Genomic DNA, 24967 nt, shown 5'->3' on the forward strand with positions numbered 1-24967 from the left:
GATAACTCCTTATAGTATTGCCAATAAACAGCAAAAAAGCTGAAATATTCTATTCAACAATTGAGAGTGGTTATGAAATCTCTAAAGTTCCATTATGTGTTTTATGCCTCCCTACCCCTTCTTTTTATATCTCTTACCCTGTCCTATGTGTATTCTAGGCTCTGAAACTGTTGTTGGTTTATTTATAACTAAGTAAATCCCTTTGGAATAATATCTTTGGAGAGTAAGTTTGTTTCTGCTTTTTCAGGTACTGAATAGATTTTACAGTGCTTAAAAATTATGTAGCCAATTCCTTTTAATGTATCCTTGTTTTTCTCTCCTCCTTTATTATTTTGATGCCTCAGATCATTTCTTTATCCACCTTTCAGGTATCAACCGGGTGGACGATACCTCTCAATGTCTTGCTCCAGAATATTTGATGATGTTTAAAGTCTGAAAGAATTCATGAATAACTAACCAAGATCAGCACATCAGTCTTTGTGAACACATGTATGCCCTAGAATTTACACTACTCTCAGTGAAAAGTGTCAAAACAAAAAAGGTCCTGAAAATTAATCACATTTTAGTAAGAAGTTACTGTTGACTAGGGTATCATCTTTTCTAATAGGAATACTACATACCATTCCTGAAATGTCTGCCTTAGAAGTACAGTTACAGTGGAAGGATTTAATTCATGATAAAGATCAGTATATGTTGAGGACATGTAGTTCAGTTTATTTCATATTAATATTTTTTAGGAAAGTTTTGTTAAAGGTCCATGAAAGTCCTAAGTCATAACTAAATAATATACAATTTTATTACTGTGATTTACATTTTTGCTGTTTCTAAATATGTTAATCCAGTATTTCCCAAAGAGACAGAGACCTCAAATAATAACCATATTTGCAAAACCCATGTCTTAAAACAATACTTACTTATCAGACATAACTGAATGTAGAAAACTCTTTTATAACTCTGTATGCAAATTAGTGAGGTTTTTGCATGTAGAATTAAGATTATACTTCAACTGATAGTATCTTTATCATGTGTACTATAATAGGGTGATGTATTATATTTTTCTTTCAGTCTTTGGTAATAACTGGAAATTTTTATGCTCTTGGTATTATTTGTAAAAAACTTCTGTTTCAGAGAGAAATGTTCACCTTAGCCATTTAGCATATTGATTTACGTATCAATCATTCCATTCAAGGACAATCCTAAACATTAATAGTAAATAGTGGGGTTTTTGTTAATTGCCAATGAGTCCCAAAAATTCTCTTAATTTTTAAAGGTGCCTGTTTATGCTTTTTGGAAAAGAACATCTGGTTATTATAAAGGTAAATATAAATCTCTTTACAGTTATTGCTAATAGTTAAATTGTGATTTATAGGAAACAGAAAATTATATTAGAATGGAAATGTGTAATAACTTGTTGATTAAACATCCTTATTATTTTAGATAGATTTTTTTAAACTTTGTGTTTAAGCCAAAGTTAGGTATTATATTTTAAATTATCAGTGTTTTATTGTACTGTGAATACAGTTGAGCACAACATGCTTGCAGAGTTCTTGAAATGTTTGCAGCTCAGAGAGTCCATGCTGTGGATTCACACAACGGTGACTATACTTGAGCTTGCCTATGACAGGCTCACTTTGATGCTTATTATCCTTCCTGATTTTTAATAGTGCTCACTTTCACTTGTAAGTATCCCAGTTTGAAGATGAATTTATGTAGTCACCCTAACAATGTAATTATGTCTCTTGAAGGTAGTCTTCCATTGAATCATAATTTTAAATTGTTTTCTTCTTTACTTTGTGTTATCATATAAAATTGTTAAAGATGCAGTTCTGTGCAGATGTTGAAAGGAATGAGGAATAGTGTGTCATCCTAATTATCGGCTTTCATTAAATTTTTATGATCTCTGAGATTATATCCCCTTTAAAATAATTAACAGTGGGTAGATTTTACTTTCAATTGAAGGTCATACAGATGCCCATTTGAGAACACATAGCCTTTTATTGTTAAGTATGGTTAGCGAGCAGTGGGCCTGGGGCAGAGATAATTTAATACTGCTTGTAATTTCACAATTGATCATTGAATACTTTGGGCAAATTATATAACCTTTCAGTGCCTAATTTCTTCATTTGTGAAATGAAGATGATACTTGCTATTTACCTACTGATCTACCTCACAAAGCTATTGTGAGGGTAATGAGTTTACATACTGGAGTATAAAAAGACAAAATATATGTTAGCTGTGCTATTTTTTCCTTGTGGTACTTGAAGGTGTTAGATGGGAATGTAATCAACCCAGAAAGGGGCCCTGTTTTATTTCAGAGAAGCTTACAAGTCCCCGAAGCAAAAACTTTTTTTGGATAATTATTCATCAAAAGTCCTGTGAAAATAGTATTGTTTTATTACTCTGGGTATACTCTGGAATATTTCCCATAAATATAATGTTTCTCATCAGGTTTTGTCATGAATTAAGATTACACTTCAGATGCTATAGTAGAAGCAGAAAAAGAAATTATTCAATTACTTTTATAGTCTATAATGCCCTAGGGTAAATTGTGAATGTGTGATGGAATATACTATTCTTCTTTATTGTTTTTTATGATTTAATAATTGAAGTGTATATAAATACTTCACAATATAGATCCCTTTATGACTTTTGAGTTATTTCCAAAATAATCTTTAGCTGTTTAAGTGATCCAGAGCATTCAGCTTTTTAAGCAGAATTTGTCTTACAGGTTACCTGTCTAGGTAAATGAGTTCAGAAGGTAATGATTTAACCCTTGAAGATTAAGAGTTTATTGCTGGGGAACTAAATTAACATTTGTGAAGCAGTCTTGTATAAAAAACTGTGGCAAGAACATAAGTTTTCTGTTTTGAGAAGCCTTTTACAATGTTATGACCTCTACTGCAAAACATTATTGAATTCATATACTTTACATGCAAAGTATATTTCTTGAAGAATTACTACTGGCAATTACCTTTTGATGTCTTTATTACATAATAATTGATACCTGATTAAATTTTTAAAATTATTTTTCTAAATAATTATTAGGTAAGGACATTTAGTAAGTCAGTAATTTAAAATAACCATTGTAGAAAGTAATAATGAACAGTCTTAATTTCATGAATCACCTGTAAGTTGCTAATTAACTTTGTTACTACATTAACAATTTGTTATTTTCAAAAGAACATTTTTATAAAAATAGTAAAATAAGAAATAAGTTATAAGCTTACTTAATTAGAAATTGCTCTCTTACCAAATGAATACAAAGGGTTTTGGAATAACTACATCATAGAAGAGACCCTCATGTCACAAGAGTGGTAAGAGCTAAATCAAATAATTTAAGGTTTTTTGCATTTATAAAGAATAGATTAGAGAATTTGACAATCCAAACCCTCAAAAAAAAAAAATGCTGCCAACTGATTTATTTTCTGGACTTTCCCATTTGATTAGATTATCGGATCTTAAATTTATGCTGGTTGTGTACCCAATGAACCTAAATGTGGGTAGGAAAGTGAATTTGTGTTTTTTAGGTATGTTTCAGCATATTAATGAAGGAATTTCATTTATATACAATAACCTCATTTTTTATGCCTTTAGTAAATTCAGGGGATGTTCTTGTTAGTGTGTTGATTACCATCTTAAAGGAAAAATAATCTTTCCATAATTATAATTTGCACTGTTCACTAATGTGAGATTTGTATTTGTGATGTAAGTGGACCATGTCTGAAAATCACAAGGATAGGTATATTCACACTAGGATAAATAAAATATGTCCCAGAAAAATCTTAATCTACATGAATCTCCAAAGTATAATAGGTCATTTTATATTAAGTTATAAATGTTAACAATAAGTGGATTTAAAGTTTTTTTTCTTTTCTTCCTTCCTCTTTCCTTTTATTACTGCCTTCCTCTCTCACACTTCTCTTTATAGTATGATTTTTAATGTGCTGACAGATTTTTCTTCTGTTTATGTCATGTGCACAGTTATTTTTGATGATTAGTATACTCAGAATGAACTAGTTATAACCACAAATCCCACTACTTGAATAGCAGTATTGCACCTGAACTAGTGAAGCAGATTTTGCTAGACAACTAAGCAACATCTCAATGTACATGTGATGTATGCTGACTCAGTGTGTTGTCTCTTAGGTAAGGAGGGCACTTCAGTAAAATGAATTATTCTCAGTGTAATGTTTTGGCATAAAAATGGATTTCCAAGAACAGTAATTGTGTAAAAAAAAACCAAAACATTAAGAACCTTGAGATCTCTTTTTATGAAAAGGAATTCATAAATAACATACAATACTGTGAACGTTTTCATTAGAAAAGTTTGGAACACTATAAGAGGGTTACAGGAGGCCTTCTAAAATATAAATTCCCTCTACATAGGATACTTCTTTCCAGCTCAGTAACTTTTTGCTGCTCCGAGACCTGCAAGACCAGGCAGTGTTATTCCCCTGTTCCCACTCCTGGAAACCGGGCCCTGTGAGACATCTTCAAGTGGAGCAGGCACTACCCCTACCCTATCTTTAATCCCACTGCAGTGGGAATATCCCCTCCTCATCTCTCATTCCTTTCATGCTCAGCTGCTTTTCCTAAAGTTTTATTTCCATTTTCAAAAGATCTGTCCATTGAGATTAATTGAAGCCTTGCTGTACTTCTAAATTTGTTAATAAAGCAAGAATACTGGCATGTTCTTCTCCTAGATAGCTTAAAGCCATTTGTTTTTAACATACTCCCTGGGGAGAATAACATTTTTTTTCTTCTGAAAATGTTTTCTTTTGTAGTTATCTTGATCTCAAATCATTTTGTAAAAGGAGATTTTTGCTGTACATAGTGCAAAAGAGTAGAAAAAGTGGTTCATGTGGCAGACATATATAAAGTTATAATTTATTAATCTGACTGTGCAACACCATTTTGAGTTGGTACTATTGACATAAATCTTACCAGCCTAGTCACTCTGAACTGTATTTCTAGAAAGAATGCTGGCTAGCATCTTCTCTATGTACTATACAAGTTGTAGGGGAGAGACTATTTATTTTTTTAAAAGCAATCCAATGGATTTGTTTTTGTCCATACTTTGAAAACACTTAAAGGATTTCTCTCATTTTAGAACATAGCAAACATGTGGACATATCTTTTAAATTACTGTAATCAAATATATATTTATAAATTATAGCATTGATAAAAGATCTCTAATATTGATGTTGTTACTCTCTGGTATTTAATTTTTATAAAATGTTTTTGTAGTAACTAATTGTAGTATTGCTTTTAAGTAGTTTAAGAGTCTTTCTCAAATTAGTATTGCTTTTAAGTAGGTTAAGAGTCTTTCTCAAATAAGTTCTGCCCAGAACCTATTTCCTTAGGGCAATATTCTAAAGTTCAGTAGTCCAGTGTGAATTTGAGATACTCCTACATCTCTTCAGTATCTTTTTATATGTACCAGTATCTGAGCAAAGTATACCAAAAGCCTAATTTCTGTGTTACATTAATAAGGTACATATTATTTATCTAATTTAGTGGATTAGGTGAAATCGAAGATAAATTTTCTCAAATGTACATCCGATCATAATTTTTCAAAATGTTCATTCTGTTCATTTTGGTGCATGATGTCAAACTGATCTGTCATCAGCCATTATTACCTGATACATAGTGATAAATATTTTCTTATATAACTAATGGGATGTAGATTTAACTCTTTCTCTGCATATTCTCACTACATTTTCAAATATATATTTGGAAAAAGCTGCAAAGTGCTACTTATAAGTAAGTTAGCATCTTTGACCTTTTCTATGCATAATGTTCTTTCAGTTTGGTTTTGACAAACATGTGGACTTGCAGTTGCCTTGTTGTATTTTAACTTATTGTGATGCAATGAATTTTTTGAAATGTTTATTCGATTAGCTGTTAAAATATTGGAAATGATGTAGCTCTGCATGAAATAAAGTACATTTCTACATGTTCCTAAGAGTTTTGCTGATGATTTTTGCATTTCACTGTGTACCATGTTTAAGATTAAATTCTTTTAAGTAGACTGAAGTATTCTTTGTTCTTTACAAATTCATTATCAGACATTATGAAATAAATGTTTTAAGATGAATGATAAAATACCTGTACTTCAGGTTTTACATTATTTTATCCTGTTTATAACTAAAATAATTAATTGTTATAAAAATTAAAGCAGAGATCAGTGAAAATCACTGAAACCAAAAGCTGATGTTTGAAAAGATAAATAAAATTAATGAAATCCTAGCCAGGCTGACAAGAAAACAGTTGCTTCCCTATATACCAAAAGAACCTTTGAAATCTGAAATTAGAAGCACCATCATTTATATTAGCTTCAGCTAATGCAATAAAATAAAAGTATATTTTAAAAAATATACAGAAATAAAAGATACATAGATTTAAAAGAGATAAAACTGACTTTGTTTATAGATGATGTAATTGTCTGTGTGGAAAATCCAAAAGAATTGACCAAAATAACTCCTGGAACTAAGTGGTTATAGCAAGGTTTCATGATACAGGGTAACACAAAAAGTCAGTCACCTTCTTATATACCAGCAATGGTTAAGTGGAATTTGAAATTAAAAATACAGTACCATTTACATTATAAAACACCCCCAAAATTGAAATACTTAGGTATAAATCTAATATATAAGATATATATGAGGAAAACTACAAAACTCGGATGAAAGAAAACTAAATGATTTGGATAAATGACAGGGATTCCATGTTCGTGAATAGAAAAAATATTGTCAAGGTGTTAGTTCTTCCCAACTTGACCTATAGAGCCAATGCAATCCCAATCAAAAACCCATAAGTTATTTTGTGGATATTGACAAACTTGTTCAGAGATTATATAGAGAAGCCAAAGACCCAAAAGAGACAACACAATATTCAAGGAGAAGAAAAAATCAGAGGACTGACGCTATCCAACTTTAAAACCTACTATAAAACTACAGTATGGGAGCCAAGATGGCAGCATGAGTAGGGCAGCGGAAATCTCCTTCCAAAACCATATATATTTTTGAAAATACAACAAATACAACTAATCCTAAAAGAGAGACCAGAAGATACAGTACAACAGCCAGGCTACATCTACATCTGCGAGAACTCAGCATCTCACGAAGGGGGTAAGATACAAACCATGGCCCGGCGGAACCTGAGCATACCCCTCACCCCAGCCCACCGGCAGGAGGAGAGGAGTTGGAACAGGGAGGGAGTGGAAGCCCAGGACTGCTAAATACCCAGCCCTAGTCATCTGCACCGGGAATGCAGACACATATTGCATGGTGTGCTGGATATTAGGGAACGGAACAGTAAAGCCTACGAGCAGGTCCCCCCAGCTGGTGCCCCTGGGACAAAAGAAAAGCTAGTGCTTTTTGAAAGTCTTAAGGGACAGGGGCCTCACAACTGGATGGCAGCATCCCGGCACACTCAGCCCAGAAGCTGGGAATCCTGGGGAACTCCAGGCGCCCTAATCTCTTGGGCGACTCTGAAGCCTCTCATGGCGACAAACAGCCTCCCATCCATTCCCCCTCCGGTGTGGCCCTGCCATAGCAGGGGAGAGGCTGCGCCCACAGCAACCACCCAGAGCCTCCTCCGCAGCTGCCCGGACCAGACTCAGAGGCCCTGCCCGCGCATGGCAGCCCAGCACAGACAGAGGAAGCCAGGACAGGGCGTGAAAGGTTGCTGTTCTCACAGGAGAGCACACCTGGTGCCCCTGCCTCTCTCCGCAGGGCTCTGGGCTGCCCTGATGGCTGCCCCACCCATGGTGGCTCAGGAAATAAAACCAGAAGCTGCTGCCCATGTGCACTACATTGTTCTCCCAGCTGACACGCAGCAACTGCCTATGACTACCTCTATCACCATGAAAAGGCAGAAGAATTTGATCCAGTCCAGAATTACCCAGACAACCATGAGAGGGAGCCTGGGGAGATAGATTTAACCAATCTTCCTGAAAAAGTATTCAAAATGAAGGTCATAACCATGCTGATGGACCTGCAGAGAAATATGCAAGAGCTAAAGGATCAAGGTAAGAGGGAGAATGCAGAAATAAAACAACCTCTGGAAGGACTTAAGAGTAGACTGGATGAGGTGCAGGAGGCCGTTAATGGAATAGAAATCAGAGAACAGAAACAGAAGCTGAGGCAGAGAGAAAGATAAAAGGATCTTCAGGAATGAAAGAATATTAAGAGAACTGTGTGACCAATCCAAATGGAACAATATATGCATTATAGGGGTACCAGAAGAAGAGAGAAAAGGGGATAGAAAGTGTCTTTGAAGAAATAGTTGTGGAAAACTTCCCCAAACTAGGGGAGCAAATAGTCTCTCAGACCATGGAGGCCCTCAGAACTCCCTACACAAGGGACTCAAGGAAGACAACACAAAGACACATAATAATAAAAATGGCAAAGATCAAGGACAAAGACAGTATTAAAGGCAACCAGAGAGAGAAAAAAGGTCACCTACCAAGGAAAACCCATCAGGCTATCATCAGACTTCTCAAAAGCAACCTTACAGGCCAGAAGAGAGTGGCATGATATATTTAATGCAATGAGACAGAAGGGCCTTGAACTAAGAATACTGTATCCAGCATGATTATCATTTAAATATGAAGGAGGGATTAAACAATTCCCAGACAAGCAAAAGTTGAGGGAATTTGCCTCCCACAAACCACCTCTACAGGATATTTTAAAGGGACTTCTCTAGATGGAAGCACTCTTAGGGCTAAATAGATGTCACCAGAGAAAATAAAATCACAGCAAACAAAGCAGACCAACCAAATACTAACTAAAGGCAAAAAATAAAATCAACTACTCACAGAAGGAGTCAAAGAAAACACAAAAGGGTACAGAATAAAACATCTAACATAAAGAATGGAAAATGAAGAATCATCAGACTGTGCTTATAATAGCTTAATAAGCGAGTTAGGTTAGACAGTGAGATAGTAAAGAAGCTACTCTTGAACCTTTGGTAACCACGAATCTAAAGCCTGCAATGGCAATAAGTACATATCTTTCAATAATCACCCTAAATGTAAATGGACTGAACACACAAAAGACACAGAATGAAAGAATGGATAAAAAAGCAAGACCCATCTATATGCTGCTTACAAGAGACTCACCTCAAACCCAAAGACATACACAGACTAAAAGTCAAGGGATGGAAAAAGATATTTCATGCAAACAATAGGGAGAAAAAAGCAGGTGTTGCAGTACTAGTATCAGACAAAATTGACTTCAAAACAAAGAAAGTAATGAGTTAAAGAAGGACATTACATAATTATAAAGGGGTCAGTCCAACAAGAGGATATAACCTTTATAAATATATGTGCACCCAATACAGGAGCACCAACACATGTGAAACAAATACTAACAATTAAAGGAGGAAATAGAATGCAATGCATTCATTTTAGGAGACTTCAGCACACCATTCACTCCAAAGGATAGATCCACCAGACAGAAAATAAGTAAGGACACAGAGGCACTGAACAACACACTAGAACAGATGAACCTAATAGACATCTACAGAATTCTACACCCAAAAGCAGCAGGATAGACATTCTTTTCAAGTGCACATGGATAATTTTCCAGAATAGACCACATACTTGGCCACAAAAAAGCCTCAGTAAATTCAAAAATTGAAATTCTACCAACCAGCTTCTCAGACCACAAAGGTATAAAACTAGAAATAAATTGTACAAAGAAAGCAAAAAGGCTCACAAATACATGGAGGCTCAACAACATGCTCCTAGATAATCAATGGATCAATGACCAAATTAAAATAGAGATCAAGCAATATATGGAAACAAAGGACAACAACAGCACAAAGGCCCAACTTCTATGGGGCGTAGCAAAGGCAGTTCTAAGAGGAAAGTATATAGCAATCTAGGCCTATTTAAAGAAGGAAGAACAATCCCAAATGAATAGTCTAAAGTCACAATTATTGAAATTGGAAAAAGAAGAACAAATGAGGCCCAAAGTCAGCAGAAGGAGGGACATAATAAAGATCAGAGAAATAAATAAATAAAATTGAGAAGAATAAAATAATAGAAAAAATCAATGAAACCAAGAGCTAGTTCTTTGAGAAAATAAGCAAAATAGATGACCCTAGCCAGACTTATTAAGAGAAAAAGAGAATCTACACACATAAACAGGATCAGAAATGAGAAAGGAAAAATCACGATGGACCCTACAGAAATAAAAAGAATTATTAGAGAATACTATGAGACTCTATATGCTAACAAGCTGGTAAACCTAGAAGAAATGCACAACTTCCTATAAAAATGCAACCTTCCAAGGCTGACCCAGAAAGAAACAGAAAATCTAAACAGTTCAATTACCAGCAACAAAATTGAATCGGTAATCAAAAAACTACCCAAGAGCAAAACCCCTTGGCCAGATGGATTTACTGTGGAATTTTGTCAGACATACAGAGAAGACATAATACCCATTCTCCTTAAAGTTTTCCAAAAAATAGAAGAGGAGGGAATACTTCCAAACTCATTCTATGAAGCCAGCATCACTCTAATACCAAAACCAGGCAAAGACACCACCAAAAAAGAAAATTACAGACCAATATCCCTGATGTACATAGATGTAAAAATACTCAACAAAATATTAGCAAACAATTCAAAAATATATCAAGAGGATCATACACCATGACCAAGTGGGATTCATCTCAGGCATGCAGGGATAGGACAACATTCGAAAATCCATCAACATCATCCAGCACATCAACAAAAAGAAGGACAAAACCGCATGATCATCTCCATAGATGCTGAAAAAACATTCGACAAAATTCAACATCCATTCATGATAAAAACTCTCAACAAAATGGGCAAGTACCTCAACATAATAAAGGCCATATATAACAAACCCACAGCTAACATCATACTTAACAGTGAGAAGCTGAAAGCTTTTCCTCTAAGATCAGGAACAAGACAGGGATGCCCACTCTCCCAACTGTATAGTACTGGAGGTCCTAGCATGGCAATCAGACAAAAGAAAGAAATGCAATGCATCCAGATTGGTAAAGAAGTTAAACTGTCACTATTTGCAGATGACATGATATTGTACATAAAAAGCCCTAAAGACTCCACTCCAAAACTACTAGAACCAATATCTGAATTCAGCAAAGTTGCAGGATACAAAATTAATACACAGAAATCTGTGGCTTTCCTATACACTAACAATGAACTAATAGAAAGAGAAATCAGGAAAACAATTCCATCTACAATTGCATCAAAAAGAATAAAGTACCTAGGAATAAACCTAACCAAGGAAGTGAAAGACCTATACTCTGAGAACTACAAGACACTCTTAAGAGAAATTAAAGAGGACACTAACAAATGGAAACTCATCCCATGCTCTTGGCTAGGAAGAATTAATATTGTCAAAATGGCCATCCTGCCTAAAGCAATCTACAGATTCAATGCAATTTCTATCAAAATACCAACAGCATTCTTCAATGAACTGAAACAAAGTAGTTCTAAAATTCATATGGAACCACTAAAGACCCTGAATAGCCAAAGCAATTCTGAGAAGGAAAAATAAAGTGGGGGGAATCTCGCTTCCCAACTTCAAGTTCTACTACAAAGCCACAGTAATCATGACAATTTGTTACTGGCACAAGAACAGAGCCACAGACCAGTGGAACAGAATAGAGACTGCAGACATTAACAAACATATATGGTCAATTAATATATGATAAAGGAGCCATGGACGTACAATGGGGAAATGACAGCCTCTTCAACAGCTGGTGTTGGTAAAACTGGACAGCTACATGTAAGAGAATGAAACTGGATCATTGTCTAACCCCATACACAAAAGTAAATTTGAAATGGATCAAAGACCTGAATGAAAGTCATGAAACCATAAAACTAGTAGAAAAAAACATAGGCAAAAATCTCTTGGACATAAACATGAGCGACTTCTTTACGAACATATATCCCCGGGCAAGGGAAACAAGAGCAATAATGAACAAGTGGGACTATATCAAGCTGAAAAGCTTCTGAGGAGCAAAGGACACCATCAATAGAACAAAAAGGCATCCTACAGTATGGGAGAATATACTCATAAATGACAGATCTGATAAAGGGTTGACTTCCAAAATATATAAAGAGCTCACACACCTCAACAAACAAAAAGTGAAGAATCCAATTAAAAAATGGGCAGAAGAGCTGAACAGACAGTTCTCCAAAGAAGAAATTCAGATGGCCAACAGACACATGAAAAGATGCTCCACATCGCTAGTTATCAGAGAAATGCAAATTAAAACCACAATGAGATATCACCTCACACCAGTAAGGATCGCCATCATCCAAAAGACAAACAACAACAAATGTTGGCAAGGTTGTGGAGGAAGGGGAATTCCCTTACACTGCTGGTGGGAATGTAAATTAGTTCAACCATTGTGGAAAGCAGTACGGAGGTTCCTCAAAAAGCTCAAAATAGAAATACCATTTGACCCAGGAATTCCACTTCTAGGAATTTACCCTAAGAATGCAGCAGGTCAGTTTGAAAAAGACATATGCACCCCTATGTTTATTGCTGCACTATTTACCATAGCCAAGAAATGGAAGCAACCTAAGTGTCCATTGGTAGATGAATGGATGAAGAAGAGGTGGTACATATACACAATGGAATATTATTCAGCCATAAAAAGAAAACAAATCCTACCATTTGCAACAACATGGATGGAGCTAGAGGGTACTATGCTCAGTGAAATAAGCCAGGCGGAGAAGGACAAGTACCAAATGATTTCACTCACATGTGGAGTATAAGAACAAAGAAAAAACTGAAGGAACAAAACAGCAGCAGAATGACAGAACCCAAGAATGGACTAACAGTTACCGAAGGGAAAGGGACTGGAGAGAATGGAAGGGAAGGGAGGGATGAGCGGGGAGGAAATAAGAAAGGGGGCATTAAGATTAGCATGTATAATGGGGGGGCACAGGGAGGGCTGTGCAACACAGAGAAGTAGTGATTCTATAGCATCTTACTATGCTGATGGGCAGTGACTATAAGGGGGTTTGTGGGAGTGACTTTGTGATGGGGGAGTCTAGTAAACATAATGTTCCTCATGTAATTGTAGTTTAATGATACCGAAATAAAAAAAAAAAGTAGGCAAGCCAGGGACTACCCCCATTCCCCACCCCCACAAGGCTCTCCTCTTGAGCCTGCCTGCACTACCTTCTCAAATGTGTATTTTCACTTTAATAAACCTGTTTGCACCTGTTTGAAAAAAAAAAACCTACCATGTGGGATTGGTGAGAGAAGAGACTAATGGATCAGAAATAGACCCACATAAATATTGATCTTTAAAAAAGGAACAAAAGCAATTCAATGGAGAAAGAATATTCAAGAAATGCAAGAACAACTGAACTATCACATGCAAAAAATGAATCTAGACACTGCCTTTATAACTTCCATGAAAATCAATTTAAAATGGGGCATAAATCTAAAACTAACACAAAACTAAAACTTATAAAATATCATAGAAAACACTGGTAACCTTTGTCATGGCCATGAGTATATCACACAAAAATGGTGTGTATATGTGCAAGATACATGTACAAGAATTTTCATAGCATTATTCACAACAGCCTCAACCATAAACAGTTCAATCAACAGAATGGGCTTATTTCTCCAACATGAGGTATATATATATATATATATATATATATATATATATATATATATATATGAATAACTAAATGAAAATGAATTACAGTTATGCATCAACATGGATGCAACTCACATAACATGGATCAAATGGAGCCAGACATTTAAAAAATCAGTGTGATTCCACTTACATTAAGTTCAGAAACAGGCAAAACTAAATTGTAGAATTGAAATATGAATACTTTGGAGTAAAACCATAAGAAAAAGGAGAAGATTACTATACATACATGTCAGGCTACTGCTTACATTCGAGGAAGAGGAAGGGATTAGTGGTTGGGATGGAACACAAGAGAAGCTTCTGGATTGCTGCCTGACTTCTCTTGGTGGTAGTTTTTTCTAGGTGTTCACGTTGTAATGAATTGCTGAGTAGTACATGCTTTTGTGTGTTTGCTTTGCTATATGTACCTTTTGTTTAATAATAAAATATAGAGTTAAGCTACATAACTTACCACACATGTTGGGAGTAGAGGAAACTGCGTTATCATGTTCTAAGGTTATGGTAATATCCGGGAGGAGTAAAGATTCTGCTTAAGCTAGACTTTGTTGATGATGCATGCTATAATCTCTTAGGTAATAATTTAAAGAATAGAAATATGATATATCTCAGAGGGAAGATGGAATGATATAAAAATCTAATCAAAACAGTGAAAGAATCAAAATAGCCAAAAACTAAACTTCGTTGTTTAGAAATACATACCTAGTTGGGCAAACTACAAAGAAAGTAATGTAAAGCGATTTACTATTCAAGTCAGGGTAGTGGTTCTGGTAGAGATGGACATTCAGGGGTATTATTCAGAGAGGCTTTGATCCAGTAAAGGCTTTGTTCCTTCACTTGGGTGGTTTTTACAAGCATGTTTCTGTTTATACCTACTAATTGTACATTTATATCTGATGCACTTCTCTGAATGTGTATATTTCAAAATATAAAAGATTTCTAAAAAGAAAAGTAGATGTCTGTAAATCACATTAATAGTTGAACAAAGTAAACTGACATCTCAGATGCAGAAAACATTTTGATAAAATTTTTTTTAAAGTCCTGTTTTTTAAAAAAGCTAGCATTGTTTTCTGCTGATAAAGAATGCATATCTATGTATGTATATCTGGACATGTATATATATAAACCTAAACTGCCAATATCCTAAATGCTTCATTCAGGCTTTACCTCTGAGAACCTGAACAAGCCAAGGATGTGTACCATCACCACTTCTATCCAACATGGTTTGTTCCTTAGGTGTTAGGATGAGAAGTAAGAGGTCTAAGGATGAGAAAAAAAGAAACATGCTTTTATTTACTATGACATAGTTATATATGGGGAAGATAAAAAATACACCTTATTAGAAATGATAAGTAAGTGGCATCTCTTAATGTGGTGTTTGGGAACCCTTGAACCTGGTTAATTCAGAGATAGTGAACCTGAACCTTAGCCTAATATTTGTTAAAAAAAAAAAAAGTTGGGGGAGGGTAGCATGATGACTTATTCTACAATACTCATCAGGGTGGCTGTGAAGATTACAATCAGATAATGTACTTGAAAAGTGCCAAGCATAAGGCTGACCCACAGGAGATACTCGTTAGGAAACAGCAAGCATCCATCCTTGTGGTTAAGCTCACCCTCTTCTTTTTGGGCCATATCCAGAAGTCACTTCTCAAAGGAGCCATCCCTACTTAATTTTTTCTCCTTCGAACTTAGTACCACCTAACATACTGTATGCTGATGCTTGTTTCTCTACCTAAACATCCCTAAAACAGTCTCTTCACACAGTCTTGGGAATGTGGTACTCTGGTTAACATTCCAGCCTTTTCTTCTTACAAGCCTGAAATGAGTAGATATTACCTTCAGAAATTGGGGGGAATCTCAATCTGAAATTTCCCTGCTCTCGTTGCCTTCAGTCCCTCCAACTCAGGGACAGTGATGGGTAACTCACTACTTCATCATTGGCTAAAGTCACAGGTCACTCAATTTTACTTCTTTCTGTTCCTTTGTCTTCTCAGAAATGTCTTGATGATGGGAGTCACAAAGATTGATTTTTGCAGAACTGAGACTTGACCATTTAAGACTCACTCTCAAGCTTTGCAGAGAAAAAGTCACGACACTTAACTCCTAGAAATTCCACTCATCTGAAATTCAAAATAAAGAAACTACTCATCTTGAACATGAAATCAAGGAAGAAAATCATGCCTGACTGCCTCATTTCTCTAAAGGTGTTACTCATCAGTCAAGGCATTTCTTAGATACTGTCTTCATAAAATTTTTCATCTACTTCATCTCTTCCTCTAAACTTCTCTATACCACTGACCTAGCACTTAATTTTGTGCTTTTTCTTTTTCATTAAATAGATGTATTGGGTACTTAATATAAGCCAGGCAAGGTAGGTATTTGAGCAGAGAATGAGAGATTGAAAAAACAACCCCCTCGCCAATCTTTCCTCTTTTCTCGGCCTCCTCCAGCAAGATTGAGGAGGGAACGTGCACTTTTACAGTATGTAAACAGGGCCTAGAACTGTTTCTGCAAAGCTCTCTCTCCCCCATATTAAATTGTTTATATTTTCATTTGCTAATTTCCAAAAATTTATGCCATGTGCCTTGAATTTCTCAATACTATTCCATGTGATACTTCAATTTTCTTTTTTTACAAAAGCTGAACTTTCAAAATGTGTCTCCACTGATTTACGTAAAATTGATAGCAGTGCACAGGCAGAATCACTATTTTAACTGCTAGGCTAATTAGATTGTTTCAACACTTTCATAATGCCAGCCTTTTTCTTTTGAAATGCTTAACACACTGTTTAATTTATTATTATTTGCATTGATTTTTCTCAATATCTGCTTTCCCTGTCAAACTGTAAGCTCCATGAAGGCAAAGACCATGTTTTCCTTGGTCACTAATAGATCCACAGAAGCTCTCACAGTGTGTATGTAGCACACAGTAGGCACAGGGTAAACACTTATTGCACTACCTGAAGATCAAGATTTTTTAAAATGCTAGACCAAAGTATAAGTCATGTCTTTCTTCATTAGTTTTTACAGTTATTGAAACCTTTGGTATTGTTCCAGAATAATTTGGAAAATGATCCTGATTTGATCATTGAATTTAAGAAGGCTCCTTGGATTATTCTCCATGTGCATTAAACTGGCTGCATTTTTTTTTATGCTTTCTCTGATCCAACAGAGCACCCTCATCAGACTTACTATAACCTAAAACTGTACATTTGGTCACATTTATTTTCCCCTCATCATCTCGTGTCATTTTGGAAGAAACCTGTTCTGTCCATCACGCTGCTGAGATGACAAAACAACTTCATCTCTCTTGTCCCCAGTAATGATCCTTACAGCAAGGATTTGCTTTCTTTGGATGAGAGATTTAACAAGTTTTGTCCCAGCGTTAGTTCATTTCATCTCCTTTCTCCTGAACCGGTTTCAAACATAGCCGAACCATTTAATTATATATGAATGGTGGTATACCCTGTGGCCTTGTTAGGGTAAGTGCCTGTTGCCTTCTCTCTTCTTCGGTAACAGCCATTCTCAACCCTGGCTGCATGTTAGAATCACTTGAAGAGCTTTGAAAGACTACTTATATATTGGCCCCATGTTTGGAATATTTTATGCAATTTTTTTATGGTGAAGTCCAGACATAGATATATTTCTAAAGCTCCCCAGGAATTACGGCTCATGGGATAGAGACCCACTCCTTGCATCACTCACTCTCTAGAGGGCAGAGGGCAGATGACAGGGCTGTCTCCTCAGGATTCTCTAAGTGTTGGGCCTTTACTTCAGCAAAAGGAGGTCATATTGCTGATTGCTGATCACTCAGTTATTGAGTTCACTGCCTGACTCATGGGCATGGAAAGTGGGAATCTCACTTTTCAGCCAATGCTGTGGATCCTGAAATCCACAGTGTAGAATCTGTCAGGTGGGATATTTGTCAAATGCTGTATAAACCAGCATGTGTTTAAACATTATTAAAAGAAATGTAAATGATCCCAATAAAACAAACTAAAAGTTCAAGTGAAAGCTGATACAGGGCCTTAATCCTCAACAGGGTTTTTGGGATCTGTGTCACAGAAGAGGCTCTTGGTGGCATGGAAAAGTACAAAATTCTCATTCTCTGGCCCAAGCAGTAGCCCCAGGCAACAGTGACTTTTTCCTTAGAATTTTAAAAAATCTTAATTGAAGTATAGTTGGCATGCAATATTAGCGCATGATTTCATTTATATGTGGAATCAAAAAAAAACAAAGCAAACAAAACAAAAAAGCAGAAACAGACTCATAAATACAGAGAACAACTGATGGTTGCCAGAGGCAGGGGCAGGATGGATGAAATAAATGAGCAGGATTAAGAGATACAAACTTCCATTTACAAAATAGATTAAGTCATGAGGATACAAAGTACAGCATAGGGAATATAGCCAATAATATTGTAATATTGATAACAGATGATAACTATACTTTCTGTGTTGAAGTGTGGTGACTTTTTTGAAGGAGTTGCTGTCAGTGGAGTGTGAAGACATCCGTTGGCCCCATAGTTGAAAGCAAGAGGCCAGCAGATGTCACTGGCACACAGCTTTTAGAGTGGTTTGTCTAAGGGGAGGTGCTGTTCCTCCACTTGTGTTCATGGGACACTGTCGTCAAGATGCTTATAGCCCCAGAAAACAAGTCCTGCACTCTCAGGTACATTTGAGAGCAAAGTTAGCATACAATTGAAGGTCATACAGAGCACCATGGATGACTTCAGGTGGTTTAACCCACAGAGTGAGATCAGAGACATCAGCAGTAGCTGGTAACATTTCCCAAAGCAAGAAGAGCATTGAAAGATGGTTAAGACTTAATGAGGGGAAGGAATAGAGAGACAAGAAAGCAGGAACATTCTAATTGTGGGAAAGACAAAACAAGGAAATGGTGGATTAGGAGGTCATGGAAACACCAATATCTAGAGCAGAAAGTTGTCAGGTGAGCACAACAGAACAGAAGAGCCTTCTAAATGTTTTCTTCTGATGCCAAGATTCTTTCATGTGTTTCAAGATTAACACCTTCTGTGAATATTGAATATTCTCACTTGTTTTCTTTTTTCTTTTTTTTTTTTTCAGAGACTCGTTTACAAACCTTTTAAAGGTCATGGTGCCAAATGCAACTCAGTGTAGCCATCTGTTCAGGACAGCTACCATGGGCTCCTGAAAGAAAGAGTTTCCACTGGTAGTGGCTGATGCTGCAGACAGCTGCACTTTCCTCGTTGCAGAGAAACTTGGGAGGCCACTTGTGACCATCCTTACTAGCACACTTGGAATTTCGAACTTTGTGCTGTCTATGTTTAGTGGCCAAGCCTGTTGAACCAATATCTCAGGTAAGTAAAACCTTTCTGTCTCATTCAGGTGTGAAGAATCACCCACATGAGTGTGCCTTTAGTGCAGAAACAGCCATTTCTCAGACAGGGGGTAAATCTAGGTTCATTTTTTAAAGAAATTGCTAAACGGTTCTCTAAGGTGATTGCACAATTTGATCTACCCCCACAGCCCACCAAAGCATTTCAGCTGCTCCACATCCTTGCCAACATTTGGTGTCATCAGTCTTTAATTTTAGTCATGCTGGTAAGTATGAAATGCACCTCTAAGTTCCAGTTTTTCATTTCCTCAATGTCTAATGATGTCAAGCATTTTTTCATGTGCTAAGTAAAAATGTTTTCATTTTTATTTCTTCTTTTGTGAAGTGTCTTTTCATCTTTAGTCCATTTTCACCTAGGTTGTTTTCTTTTTATAGATTTATAGTTCTTTATATGTTTTGGCTAAAGATCTTTTGTCAGATGTATGCATTGTGAATGCTTTTTCCAGTCTAAAGATTGTTCATTTTCTTAGTAGTGCTTTTTGATGAACAAAAGCTTTTACAGTTGATGAAGCCTGGTTTATCCATTTTTTTCTTTTGTGATCTAAGAAATCTTTGCCTGTCTCCAAGTGACAAGGATATTTCCTTATGCTTTCTTTTTATGATCCATCTTGAATTAATTTTGCATATAGATGATTTAGAGGTCTACAATATTCTTTAAAAATATAGTTGTTCAGTTGTTCTTTTGTCTTCAAAGCAGCCTGCTGGGATTTTGTTTGGGGATATGTTGAAACTGTAGATCAATTTTGAGAGAAGATTAGTCCATTTTGGTATTATGTAGTAGAAAGAACTCAGACTTCAGTGTCAGACACAGTGTGAGTTGAATCCCGGTTCTGTGATTTTTTTGATAAATTCCCTCAAATAAGTGACTTGAGCCTCAGTTCCCAAGGAAATGAAAAAGGGGATAACTTTAGTACTCAGGATTGTTGAGAGGGTTGGATGATATGTTTTTAAAAGTTCCATTATAGTGCCTGGCCCAAGTTGGGCATGACTAACTGGTCTTGGTCATTATTACTACTGTTACAGCTTACCCATGCCTAGTTAACAGGAACACAAAAGACAGACACAGGCCTCTTGGCAAGTGTTAACTACTAGGAGGCAAAGATCCAGCTACTTCTGTTTCTTTGATACTTTTTTACATTCCAGTCTAGCTTAGAACTTTTTAGGCATCTTTGAGAGATTTAGCATAGTCTTTTTTCATTAGGTCCTCCCTTATGTTACAGCAGCCACCCTCATGGGTAAAGGGGTGGCTTTAACTCCAGGAGGAGTCCCTGACTCAGGGAGTCCAGAAAAAGGAGAGAGCAGTGATGAAAGGCCCTTGCAGAAGCACACCTTAGAACATCATTTGGGTAGAGTGGGAGCTGGGAGGGGAACAAATACCCTTGAACTTCACAGCTTGCCTTACAGCAAAGCCCACATAGGTCACTGAAAACTCAGAAAATTGAGAACTTGAGATTATATTGTGTAAATTGTGACACTTGAATCATTCGTCTCTCTCTACCTTCCAGCACTACAGCATTCTGTGGCCTCCCTAGCATGGGTAGATGAGGTTCAGTGGTTGACCACTGGGGGATCCTGCCTATATCCTGGGCCCCTCTGCGGGTAGTCCACATTGCAGGAGAAGAGAAGGAGAAGGAATATGGTCATCTGGAGGGTGCTGTCAAAACCTGTCCCTTTCTTCCTGCCTGACCTACAAGATAGATTTTGAGATTTAATTCATCAAATTAAGCCTGGAGAGAAAGGATACACCATTCCTGTGTTCCTGGAGAAGAAAGATAAATCAAGGCTCAGGAAAATCACTTGCTTCTAGGCCATCCAGCACAGTAGATGTTAATTTGTAGGAAGGAGAGTTTCTGTTTATCCTAAACAAGGGAAGCACACAGATTTCAAATGAAAAGCTGTGCTCCATAAACAGTGTGACTCTTTCTGGTGGCCAGTTAGTGACTTTTTTCTCTGCTTTTTCCAGGAATTTGAGAACTTTATTGTCAAGTTTGGAGATGCAAGTTTTGTTCTTGTGGCTCTGGCTCCATAGTGCATACCCAGTAGGTCAAAGAAGTCCCAAAGGAGGTGAATGCTGCTTCTGCCCACCTCCTCCAAGTTGTGATTGGAAGTATAAGCATTCTCATTGGCCCCAAGAAGTCAAATTGGTGGCCAGCTTGAAAACCATGGAATGACCTCCTGGGTTAAGGGCTTCCTCCCCCTATCTGTCTTTCTCTGTCCAGTTACTTTTTCTATAGGGTTCATTGCAGCAGTCACCCTAACTATTAGGCACTCCACCGTCATATAAAATAAAGGCATCTGTTAGCCAAAGACAAAGCAACAGAAAAGACTGCCACTTTGGAATCACTTCATTCATTTGTAACCCAGACCAGTTACTTATAGACACTATTGATATTCAAGTGAGATTACTGTGGCCTCTTGGAATTGGCAGGTAATCAGGATCAGTCAAACACCATCCAAGAAGTGCCTAAGAAACTAATCTAAGAGAGAACAATAGGTGCTGCATCTTGGAATCTGGTACAAGTCATGAGTGGTGTGACAAGGACTGCAAACAGTTCTTGTGATCCTTTCTGAGGCAGACCCAGATAAGGCACACACTGTGAGACTCTCGTGGCAGGATGACTTGATGAGACATAAGAGAAACTTTAAGAGGTAATTAGCTTGCAATTGTTTAGCTTGATGAAAAAACTCATCCTTAGTTTAATGGATGCCTGTCTTTTTGCTTGTTGTAACTTAATAAAAGCCCAGGGGAGTGCAGACTTGGTGCTTAGTCTCCAGAGGAAGTCTAAGCCCTCTGCATTAAATGTCATTCTGACTCAGTTTCTCATTTTCGTGGTCCCTGACTATAACATAATAGCCTCAATAAACATGAAATATTTAAAAATACATAAAATATATATATATATATATGAATTAATTTCACCAAATAAGTGCAAGACCTTTACACTGAAAATAAAATCCACTGCTGGGAAAAATTAAAGGACCTCCAAATGAAGAGAGCAATATATCTTGATTGATTTTCTATAAAGACCTTTGTATCCTGTTTATGATGGGCAACCCCAGTTACATAGTCATCTCATATTCCATTATCAGTTGCTCAATCTCAACTACAAACAATTAACATGCCTTGAGTATCTTTTTGAAAGATAAATGTTTCTGTGCTAAAAATGATATAGCCCCAATTAAAAACCAGAGGCCTGTGCTGAGACCATGCATTATAGCTTTCCTATAATTCCATAAAGTACCTTTTTCTATCTTGGATACTGCTTGCCACATGGAATCTGCTGGGTTATATGAATCAAACAGCTGGGTATCTGGTACTAGAACTTGTTGCAGAGCTGTCTTTTGCTCTGGGTCCTACTCAATACTGACAGCTGCACAAGTCACCCATAAATGGGTCACGCCCAGCACAGAAAACAGTGTGGGGATGAGCCTCTGGCCGAGCCCACTTTCCTGGTGTGCCTGAGTGCCTGGGACACACCAGCCTCTGGCGACTGAGGGAAGATGTTTTGAGGCTAGCCCTAGGACTTCTAAAGGGCATACTTTGAGCTAAGATGGAGCCAAAAACATGGGTTCATGGTAAATTGGAGGGTAGGAGTTTTCTTTGGTATAAAATATGTAGAACTGGCCCGACTGGAGATAAGATCTAAGGAACTATGGTCTTCCTTACCCCTCACTTTCCTTTTAGCTGATGTCTGGGAATCTTTTGAAGGACACCAGGCTATTAATTCTGCATCTCATGACTGCAGCATTGAGGTAAAATAGTCTTTAATGTCTTTTGCTTCTATCTAAAAGAGAATGTGAAACAGAAAACTCCATCATAGGATTTATGGAATTATAGGAAAACTATAATTCATGGTCTCAGCATAGGCCTCTGGTTCTTAATTAAGGCTATATCATCTTTAGCATAGAACCATTTATCTTTCAAAAAGATACTCCAGGTATGTTATCCATTACCTAAAAGATACAACTGGAGATGGAGCTTCTCATAGGACTTTATTCAATCCACCTTTAAAAAGTAGTTTAGGGATTTTTGACCAACTCCAAGGAAGATGTAGTTTAAAGGTAATAGAGCTTAATGGCACAGCCAGGGAATTTGTCCAGATTTTTGGAATGAATGATTGTTCTCTCATACTCAGTAGTGGTGTTTTTAATATCTAGGAGAATCCCTGTCACTCAATTAGAAGCTCAAAAGGTTGTTTCTCTTGACTGGTCCTTAGTAGTAACATAATTAAGATTGGTATTATAGAAATAATATTAATGGAAATGAAACAAAAGCTTTGATTTCTTTTGAAAAACTGCTTTCCTGACACAAATTACAAACTAGCAGAAAGATGATGTGATTTGTGTATTTCTGAAAATCCTAGAATGGGCTCTTGCTCATGCCTACCTACCCTGAATGACCATCTCTGGGCATGCCTTCCTGGAAGCTCATTCTTATATTTATGAAACAAACAGCAAGTGCAGGTCAACTGAGGTGTAAGGCAGAGGGGAACATGGAATGACCAAGGGCTAAGTTTTATGTAACACTTGTTTACCTCAGGCTGCACCAGATTGGAGGTTAACTTCTGAATCATTCTAGCAGCTTCAAATTATTTCTCTGGCATCACCTCCATCCATAATGCAGACTTCTAGTCCTCAAACTACTCCCTCCCTTAACTTTTAGCATTTGCCATTTATGTCCTCTTCTGCCCTGGATTTTTGCCCTCTTCAAGATCCCTGTCCTTGAGGCTTGGCTGAAACTCCCTTTTAATGCAGTAGCACTGGTCTTCCCTGTCAAGTTTGAAAAATACCTCCTGGCATCAACTGTATGGTGACCCTGAGGCAGGCACTGATACCAGGTTATTTGCCCCTTCCTTATGTCCTGTCCTAGATTCTTGTTTCTGGATATAAGTGCTTTCTTCCCAGATGGCAGCTCAGTACCTAGAGATGCAAATAGGTTCCTGGCAGGCTTGCTCACGGGTCAGGGATGTCTGAGTTCTAAGTTGAGCAAAACTCATGCTGAAACTGAGAACCTTCATGACAAATACATTTGAGCCTGAAGGAATTTTAACACTACATGGAAGCTCCAACCTTCTCTTCCAAGAGCTGTGTCCTGGAATCAACTTCTACCTACTATGTTTCTGGTTTCTATAAGGGACCATAAACTAATAAGGAGCCGAAATCCAGTGCTAGATCTGATTTGTTATTTATTATCCACTTACGTGCACACCACCGTGCCAACATTTCTTCTGATCTAGTCTTTAGTACACCATGCCTCCATAAAGCCACTGTTAAAATTTAACAGTGTCTTCCGAGGATGAAGTTCACTGAAAGGACTAAGCAAAGAGAAGCTCATCATACTGACATGGAGGTCGTTGGTCATGGGACAAAACTTTTCAGTGGAGAATTGCTACAGGCCAAGGATTTGGGCAGTCAGCCCCTGTCCCTGATGCCTAGGCTGGGTATTACCAAGTTACCAAGGCAGAGGAACTGATAAAGCTTTCTTCTGCTCACTGCCCAGTTTCCTGTTTCCCTACCCTTCCTCTCCTAGATTGTCTCCCCAGCACTCCATCAACTTCAGACTCTCTCTCTATTCTCATTTTTACACCATTTAAGTTGTAAGTATATTGTTCTTAGGTGGAAGCCATTATCTAAGGATGGGCCAGATGTCTCAGATTCTTCAAGATCATGGTCATAATATGACCATGCTTCATCAAGAAGGACTTAACTTTTACGCCAGGTATCTTGTCATAGTAACCTTTGGATTCCTCTCTCTTGGGCAATGAACATAGTACCCTGAATAAAAAACTGAATACTAAGTCAAAAAGTGTTTTGAGTCTAATTGGGTTGAAAAATAAAAAATACAAGTGTTTGCATAAAGGTTATCTCAGACCCTAAGTTTAGCAAAACCGAGTATTGAAACATTT

General features: G+C 37.0%; 1 protein-coding gene across 10 annotated transcripts in view; it reads left to right on the plus strand.

The window, feature by feature from the left end:
- The window catches only part of LMBRD2 (LMBR1 domain containing 2), a 65074-nt gene extending 43061 nt beyond the window's left edge, over nt 1–22013 (plus strand). For 4 of the 10 annotated variants that reach the window (XM_017650560.3, XM_073237018.1, XM_073237022.1 and 1 more), the window contains 3 exons: nt 345–368; nt 1271–1316; nt 4387–5965. In XM_017650560.3, the coding sequence (XP_017506049.3) occupies nt 345–368; nt 1271–1316; nt 4387–4530 (214 nt within the window). In that variant the 3' untranslated portion in view covers nt 4531–5965. Of the gene's footprint in view, nt 1–344; nt 5966–18769; nt 19024–19192; nt 19268–21024 lie in introns of those variants that run through there. The other 6 variants (XM_017650574.3, XM_017650566.3, XM_073237033.1 and 3 more) reach the window with 5 other exon arrangements.
- The last annotated feature ends 2954 nt before the right edge of the window (nt 22014–24967 follow it).

The sequence above is a fragment of the Manis javanica genome, chromosome 1 (genome assembly GCF_040802235.1).
Source record: "Manis javanica isolate MJ-LG chromosome 1, MJ_LKY, whole genome shotgun sequence".
Taxonomy (NCBI): domain Eukaryota; kingdom Metazoa; phylum Chordata; class Mammalia; order Pholidota; family Manidae; genus Manis; species Manis javanica.